This window comes from Pelophylax lessonae (assembly GCF_965119305.1).
Source record: "Pelophylax lessonae genome assembly, chromosome: 10".
NCBI lineage: Eukaryota > Metazoa > Chordata > Amphibia > Anura > Ranidae > Pelophylax > Pelophylax lessonae.
This window is the reverse complement of record NC_138777.1, coordinates 180,745,121-180,754,333: the sequence shown is the minus strand read 5'-3', so window position 1 is coordinate 180,754,333 and position 9,213 is coordinate 180,745,121. Positions and strand designations below refer to the sequence as shown.

At 41.1% G+C, this 9,213-nt stretch overlaps 1 protein-coding gene across 1 annotated transcript in view; it reads right to left on the bottom strand.

Annotated features, from left to right (window-relative positions):
- Positions 1–1,057: 1,057 nt before the first annotated feature.
- Positions 1,058–9,213, bottom strand: part of LOC309565543 (5-hydroxytryptamine receptor 3A-like) — a gene marked incomplete at both ends in the record, with an annotated part of 109,551 nt that continues 101,395 nt past the window's right edge. Inside the window, 2 exons of the mRNA XM_082270501.1 lie at positions 1,058–1,338; positions 5,538–5,741. Of these exons, the coding sequence (XP_082126627.1) occupies positions 1,058–1,338; positions 5,538–5,741 (485 nt within the window). The remainder of the gene's footprint in view (positions 1,339–5,537; positions 5,742–9,213) is intronic.

Sequence of the window (9,213 nt, the reverse complement as noted above, 5' to 3'; positions counted from 1 at the left end):
TTATACTGACCTTGCATTTTACAGCCTTAAGAAATGAGATAACCAGTCAGAACATGACTGAAAAATGTTTAAATATACTGTATGTACCATAGTTTACAGACTGCTTACAGACTACTTTTCAGAAAAGAAATGTAGCAGAATACATGTTGGTCCAAATGTATGAATAAAGATTATTTACTTGCAAAGTTTATTGACAGAAACTACAAAATACCATATTTTTTATTTCAGTATTTTTCATTTTATATAGTAAAAAAAAATGTAAAAAGCCCAGTGCTGATTAAATACCACCAAAACAAAGCTCTCTCTGTCTCAAAGATGATATGAACTATGGAGTAGAATTGAAAAAGTGTTGAATGAAATAGAAATACATTTGAGTCAACCCAGAAATGTGGAGGGGAAAGGATGAGGAGGGGAAGTGGGTGCTTCTAATAAAAAGGAGATCGGGGAGAGGAAAGGGGAGAGGAAGGAAGTACATAAGTTAAAAAAATAAATAAAGGGTATGAAAAGAGCTATTAGGTTGAAAAGGCCAGTTTAGGAAGTAGCCTGAATTTTTTCCTATCCCGCTAAGATATTTTTACCCTAATCTGAATATACTGTATGAACATGTGCCAATAAAACCAGGTCTTTGGAAAATAGCTGACCTATTAGTTTGGGAGATTAAACTCTTCTTTAATCTAAGTCAAGATGTGTTTTATAGTATTTTTTTTTAAATCAGATTTTATTTTTGAAAAGGAAATCTTTTTTATTTTTTTTACAAAGGACAGACAACTAGAACACACAAGGTGTTACACACATCTAAACTAAAAACAGTATCAGACAGCATGTTTTATGGTCTGACTATTTAGGTACACATATACTGTATGAGAAAATTCACATGCATTAAAGAATAACAAATAGCTTCATAGTATTTTAAACATAAAATTAAAGCAAAAACAAAAAACAAAAAAAAACAGGAATCAACATATTGTATATTGTGAAAATGAGTAGACCGATTTAAAATTGTCCCAATTATCAGACGGGCAAAAAAGCTGTAGACTTTTTTGGCAAACAGATACGATTATTTAGAAGACCAGACAACCGTTACATAAATGGATAAAACTGTTATTATAAGAGTGTACACTAATAATATTAGACGGTCCACCATTTTAGCTGCCAAGCTGCACTGTAACTTGACAATGTTTTTCTTTTTAGAGTTGATCAGTGTTTTGTGGATCCTCAAAAGGGCTAACAGCAGCCTCTTTAAGAGCTTTACTTCTGTAGGTATGTTCAACTGTCCCCCCGTATCTGCTTTCTTCTTCAAAAGCTTAAAGTATAATTTTCCTTTTTTCTGATAGTCACCTGGAATTAGGAAGGATACAATTATGAGTTATCTCTCATGACATCACATGATTTTCGAAAAAGGAGAATCACCAATTGCCAGCATATTTGAAAGCAAATCTGTTTGGTCCCCAGGGGACCATGCACTCTAGCTATCAAGGTATGTGGGATTAATTAATTGCATAATTTCCAACAGTTTGAACAATTCTGCATTGTATTCTCAGGAGAATCAAGAAGTTTACAGTTTGTTATTGTTCCTATTTACGTGATTTTCAGGTCAACTCACTCATCATCAAATGACAAGTACCTGGGTTCAGTGAGGATTTTATAATTCCCCACCACAGAGAGATGTTCTCCATCCATACACTCCCAGCCCCCTGCCCAGCGAGGGAAGCATAAAAAATACGTAGATAAGCCACAGGACGGTAATAATAATAAAAGTTTTGGAAATAGAGAGATTTCAGGACTCACTTCTATAGTGGATTAGGACAAGGGGCTGTCAGAAAATAGGAAGTGAGCCAAGAAGGCCTGCTTCTTTGTGCTCTTCTTCCTTCCTGGCAGCGCCCCTCCCAAGCCGCTGTGGGGGCGAGGCTTGACATCTCCACATAAGGCGATGCTGCTTTCTGCGTTGTGGAGGGTTGCCACCTTTTCTTTAAGCAAATTCCGAACAGTTAGTTGCACACACCAATTTTTTTTACTTTTTTGTAGTATACACTATAGGATTGTAAAAGACTTGGGACACCTTTGGTTGCCCCAATGAGAGCAGACATGTGGCATGCGTAGCGTACCAAATTGCATTAAAAGTTGGAGGGGCTTAGAGGGGCATGGTTTTATAAAACAAAAGCATTCTTGTACCCATAAAATATACTAAGATTACTAAAACAAATGTCACTGTAAAAATGACAGTAAAAGTCATTAAATGACAGTAAAAATAAAAGCTGATATACAGACCAGAGAGGTTACTCTCCAATTCCTGGATTCAATGATTTCAGCTGAATCTGCAGTAGGATACGGTATGTCTGTGAAGAGGATCACTAGATGAGTGCTGGAGGATTCTAATATCAACTTTACCTGATGTATATAACTCCGCTCTCATGGACTTTTGTATTGAGGGTCTATACTATATGGTAAGAGGCTGTGTGATTGGGTACCGGTGGTGGTCCTCACATAAAGATTGAAGATGCATACTTTGCTTTCCACTGGGACTCTCTCAGGATGTGGACATTTGTTATTTGATTAGCGCTGCACCACTTTATACTGTTTTATATTGTTTACAGTATTTCACAATATTGTGTCAGCTGCTTCTTTGCCACAATTTGATATTATATTCATTACCAGGCGCAGCAGGTATATTATATACTACCTTATAAGTTGACAGTGTCACTCAGTAGATCAGTGCATAGTGTGGACAGTGTCAATATGGCAGAAATTGGTGTCAGTAGGGAAGAGGTTGGTGTCAGAAGGGGAGTGGACTGTATCAGTATAGGGGTGGATGGTGTCAGTAGAGCAGTGGAAGGGATCAGTAGGCCAGTGGATGGTGTCAGTAGATCAGTGGACGGTGTCAGTAGGGCAATGGACGATGTCAGTAGGGCAGAGGTTGGTGTCAGTAGGGCAGGGAATGGTGTCTGTAGAGCAGTGGATGGTGTCAGTAAGGGATAGTTTGGTGTCAGTAGGGCAGTGGACGGTGTCAGTGGGGGAGAGGGCAGTGTCAGTAGGGGAAAGGTTGGTGTCAGTAGGGAAGTGGATGGTGTCAGTGAAGCAGTGGACGGTGTCAGTAGGGCAGAGGTTGCCATCAGACAGTCAGGAGTTAGGACTGCAGGTAATACAGGGTGCTGTGCAGTGGCCCTGCAGCTTACACATGCATTTGCAAATGTGTGCTAACTAAACCCCTGTTTTTAATGCATACTGTTAGACAGGTTAATATGGTTGGTTAGCAAACTGGTTGGTAAATTGAGCTGGGAATTATTTGTTTTTGTCTCACATGCGTTGCCCTTCCATGTGCTCTTTGCTATGAAGGCCAATTATAGGTGGGGGCAGAGGCCATTTTATTTGTTGCCGTCAGTAAGGCAGTGGATTGTGTCAGTCACTAGAGCAATGGATGGTGTCAGTAGAGCAGTAGATTTCGTCAGTAGGGCAGAGGACGTTGTCAGTAATTGTTTTTTTTTTTATTATTTTTTACACATTTTTTTTTTTCAAATATTTTGGAGCCAGTTTGGGGGATTGGTGAAATATCAAGGGTCTAAACCCTTGATGTTTCACTTTTAAGACAGAGAAAAGAATTGAGGACACAGGTTCTTAAAGTCCTTTTTCTGCAGCCTCAGCTAAATAAATGGGAAGTGCTCTGAGCTGAGCAGTTTCCCATTCATTCACAAACTGAACCATAGTAAACAACACCATTTACTATGCTTCTGTGTTCATTAAGAAAAGAAAGAAGCTGGTAAATTAGATATTTACCAGCCCTTTCCACCGCTCTCCATCCTGATACATTCCTCAGCAGTCCGCGGGAGAGGTGAGAGGGGGAGATGGCAGCACTGCAGGGGGGGGTGGAGGGAGGAAAAAAAAAAGACAGGGGGGGGGGGAAGGCAGCAGAAAGAGAGTTACTTGGTTTTCAGTAGATGAAGGAAGAAAATACAGCCAATAAGTTTGAGCAAATGCCATCCCCGCCTTCCCTCCTGTCCAGGTCTGACTTCAAGGCAGCAGGCTGAATTCACTGGATCCGGACCTTGGCTTCCCTGTGATCAGTGGCAGTGTAGGCTCACAGAGCAGCCGATGGTGTGAATGTAGGTCAGCGGCTCAGCCGGCTCAGTCCAGCCCGATCCAACCTCCCAAATCCCAGCTAGTGTTAGTACTGCAGACAAGTTGGCACCCGGGGTATGTGCCCCCGCCCCCCTCCAGATAAAGGGGCACATTTTTACAGCATTGGTATAACTTTCACCAAATATTTACTGACGGGGAACTAATCACTGTCATTTAATACCCATGCACCTGGAAGATTCAACTGCAGGGAATGATTTCTAAAGGTCAGATTTACTGCTTTATAATTATGCCTCTTTCACTGTTAATTGCAACCCCCTACAAGGTCCACATTTAGTAATTTGATAACCTTGCATTGCTTCCAAGACTATCTTTGCCGATGACACACAAATCTATTTCAGTGGTTCTCAATTCCGGTCCTCGGGACCCACTAACAGGCCAGATTTTAAGTATTACCTTGGGGGATGCAGACTAGAATACCACAATCACTGAGCAGCAAATGAGATCACCTGTGATGTAATTTAGTTATCTTGCAAACCTGGCCTGTTGGTGGGTCCCGAGGACCGGAGTTGAGAACCACTGATCTATTTCTCCACTCCTCAGCTTATCCATTCAGTCTCTTTGCATATCACTAATTTACTAACTGACATATTAGTATGGATGTCACACCACTTCCTATAGCTCAATCTTTAAAAAACTGAGCTCATAATATTTCCTCCCCCATTGCCCCTCCCCCTAACCTTTCCATCATGATCAATAACACAATTTTCACATATTTTTCTCTTCCCTCATGTCATGCCTACCTCTACACAGGCTACCCCCCCCCCCCCATTCAGTCTATCTTGAATCCTGCTACCAGACTCCTCACTTCACCTTACCAACTGCCTAATGTCTGCCACCCCTCTCTACCAACCCACTGCCCAACATATAAATTGCAAAATAGTGATAAAACAAATTATTAATATTTTATTAGGGCACAGGAAAAAGTCAATACAGTCCCATCAGCTCGAAAACCTAGTCCCCCTGAGCACTATATAAAACAGGATCAGCACTTTTCTTAAAGATCCCTATGTCCAATGCTCACCCTTCATTTCACATATTGGTCAAATAAAGTCTGTTGTGAACCATCATCCAAATGTGCTGTGTGTTTTTTTTTTCTCCAAATCCACTTTCTCCTCAGGAGAAACTTTTTTGGGACCTACTACACTATATTGTTTGTTTTATTTGATTTTTGGAGATTTGGAGAAAAAATAACATACAATCCTGTACCCTATATGTAATATTAAGGGTCTGTTTTTCTGGGGAGAGCATACAATATCTTTATGGACTGCATTTGCCTTCCTGGGAGACAGAAGACAATAACTATTGTAGCCGCCGGCAGTAATTGCATGCCAAAAATCCAGCAGGCTGGCTGTACCCAAGTCAACTGAAGGCTTAGAATCAGTTTAAAGCCAACTAGTACTTACTGTTTTCTTGAGGATTAATACTGTCCACATCTATGAGAAGGGTTCTTTTGAAACACAGGAGATGTGGCAGAGGCTTTAGTAGTATGATTTTTACCCAAAGTGGAACATTTTCTTGTGCTTTATACAGGTTTAGAATGTAGGTTGTTCCAATAGATCCAACTATACTACCAAGTATAGTGGCCATACAGACACAGCAGAATATACCTAAGAGAAAGCAATTCACTTTTAAAAAAGTATAGTAAAAAGGCAAACAAAGAAATACTAAAAAGAAGATAAACTTGTGGATTTGTAAGACTCGCCAAAAAGTCCAGATTTGTTAAAGCAGACCTTCAATGAATCAGCATCCCGCCACCACAAACAAAATGAGCGAAAATAACTTACAGAAAAACGATGTTACAAAAAATACCTCAGTCCCGGTTTTTGATGGGAGGTGCGGGTAATGTCACTGTCGCTGCCAATTTGGATAACTGGGAACTTGAAATCCTATAACAACGTGACCCATCCCATTGTAAGAATGCATTCTCCTGGGATTTTGAGTGCCCAGGAGGCAGTGGTGAGACATAGTTATGTCATCCGTGCCTCCAGGAAGTGTTGGAAGCTGGGAACAATGTGAATATTTATTTATTTATTTTTTTTGCAGCTGTATGCCACTTAAGTTTGCAATCACTTGTCTTATGACTCCACAGAGTGCCAATTAAATATAGGAATACAGGTGCATCATAGATTTCTAAGTATTTAATGAATATTCATTCACTTCATCAAGAGTTTATGCTACTGACATGATGTCCACAAACAGACACAACATTTCAAAAATTAGAAATAGTAATGGCACATTAATCCATTAGGGGGATGAGTCAATACTCCAGCCCCTAAGAGTTAATTCAATACTTACAGATCAGTTCCGAATGGAAACTACCAAAGTACGTCTGGCACCGGAGATGTGGGCAGGGATCCTGGCTCCCCACCAGGACGACCAAGGGGAGGAGAAGACTGCAACAAACAGCAGAGATAGAAAACAGACATAGGAAATAATCACAACTCATAAGCACACCAAAGGTTAATGTGACAAGAACCTACAAGTCAATATATCATAAAATATACATAAAATAAGTAAATATGTATATGGTAAGCAGCCAGCGTGTAAGGCTGTGCGATTTAGGATGTGATATCATCATTCTGGCATGCTGTGTGAATGTTCAGTGCACATGATGTCATCATCATCGTGCTGAATTGTGGGGAGCAGTCTTGGCACCATCATGGCCACATGTGGCTGGTCCAGATGGCAGCGGACCATGCCTCCCTTAGGTTTCATTTTTCATGGCATGAACTTGGGCCTCCCAGGAGGGATAAATTGAGGCGGCAATGTGCAGGGTGGTTCCTTCCTGTGGGTCAAAAGGGAACAGCAGAAGGCGCTTCTAAGTGCAGTATAAACATGTATTTATTGCCTCAAGGGGATAAAACACTTACAAGAACCAGTAGCTATGTAGGCTCATCTGTTTAATGAGAGTTACTGAGTCCCAGCGGTATCCAGGAGATATCCAGCGGGTGTCCAGTGGGTTCTGTCCATATATGGTGTCTCTGTATCAGGCGGCGGCGCTGATGGAAGATCCGGAGCCAGCCAGCAAGAGAGAACCACGGAAGGTGGAAGCCGGAAGAGGGATCACCACTGTGAGAACCAGCGTGGAAATCGGGACCAGGAAGTGACATCAGAAGAGGGCAGAATGCGTTTCAGAGTGACCTATTGCCTCTTTTTTCATGCCATGGCACTTAGAAGCGCCTTCTGCTGTTCCCTTTTGTCTCTACCAGAGAGCTGATTTTCTTCCCTTGGACTGCTGCTAAATTGCATATATTAGGACCACCAGCCTCGTGTTTTCATCTTCCCCCCTCACCCTCCCCCATATACCCCCTCCCTCCCCCCTTTTTTTACCCCAGTGATTATGTTCCTTTCACCCAGAGCGCCCTGCTCCTACTTTCCTTTCTGTGGGTCGCCTGTCCAGCGTCTGGAGGTTTTACAGCTCTTACATGTAAGGCCACCACTATTCTATAATTATTTTCCAAATCAGGTATTTGGACCTTTGGTAGCAGCTTTAAGTCTATTTATCAGCGCACCCATTTCACCTTTTTATGTAAATTTGTTTGTTTGATGCTTATTTTTTTTACTTGGTACTATGGTTCGTTCATGCATGCCCCTTTGGTCTTTATGGGGTAATTGTGTATAAGGTTACTATTTGCTCACTTTTTGAAATACTCTTTTTATTAATCTCTTTATTCCTCTGTTGCCTAATTTTATTGACCTTCACCCCTTTAGAGCAATTTTAAGCATTGTGAGGTCCTGGTGGAAATCCTTTCTTGAGATGTACCTACGTATTTACTGGTTTTATATATATTTTATGATATATTGTCTTGCAGGTTCTTACCACATTCACATTTGGTGTGTTTATGAACTGGGATTAATTCCTATCTCTATTCATGTGCTGTTTGTTGCTGTCTGCCCTCCCTCTTGGCTACCCTCCTGGGGCAGACACCTTTTGGTGGTTGCCACTTGGAAGTGCTGTAATGAATTTGAATTTTTTTTCAAGCTGATCTGTAAGTAATGGACTAACTCTTGGGGGGGGGGGGGGGGGGATAGACTCATCAGCCTAAAGGATGAATGTGCTTTTACTATTTCAAAATTTTAAACTGTGTTTCTCGGTTTGTGGACATCATGTCAATAGGAACCACTCCTGATGAAGTAAATGAAAATTCACAAAATTCCTAGCAATCTATGATGCACCTATATACCTGTATATAATCGGTACTCTATGGAGTAATGAGAAAAGTAAACAAGATTGAAAATATGAATATGAACTGTTCATAATAAAATAGCATGCTGTTTTTACTTGTGAAGAAGTGTGTTGAAACTTATAGTAAAAAAAAAAAGTTTTCTGAATTATGTTGTTTTTTTTTTTTATTAATGTCTCACCAAAAAATTCTTGGGGCATTTGCAATGTTTTTTAGGAATACAAAATTAGGAATAGAGGTACATTGTGTCTTGTATCAGATCACTGGATTTAAGATATTACGTATACATGCATCTGCGCTCAGAATTCTCCTGCAAAGTCCCACATATACCTGTTGAGCCTCTCAGGGAAGTCCACTTAATGCACCTTTCTGTAATGGTGTGACAACAATGCATCACTGCTACTGACACTTTCATGTAGGCTGTGCCTGTATGCAGTACTGTCAAATAAAAAAATGTTGCAGAAGGCGTTGCTGTCAACATTGTCACTATTTGTACACAAGCCTGTAGCTTGTCAATCAGTACTTGGCCGCACCTAGTCCTGCTCACTGCTTTCTGGATTGGCAGCACTGCCCCTGTAGCTGAAACCCTCCCACTGCGGGCTGCAATGTCTGGGTTGAAGAAAGATTTGACTCAGTCAGGGAAGGTAAAAATACGTTTTTGTCTTCTTTCTATGAGGCTTGTGCATCCAGTGCCAAGACAAGGTCATCCAGCGCCCATTTCAAAGATGCCAAACTGCACCCCCCCACATTAAGAGCAAGCTTATGAAATCCTATGCCTAGCAGACATTTGCTTGCCAAAATCACAGCTTCTGTCACTACTCCTGTCAGCCTTGTAACAGAAGAAAGGCACCCCATCCCTACAGTAAACCATTGCGCCCAGGTCAGCTGCCCCGTC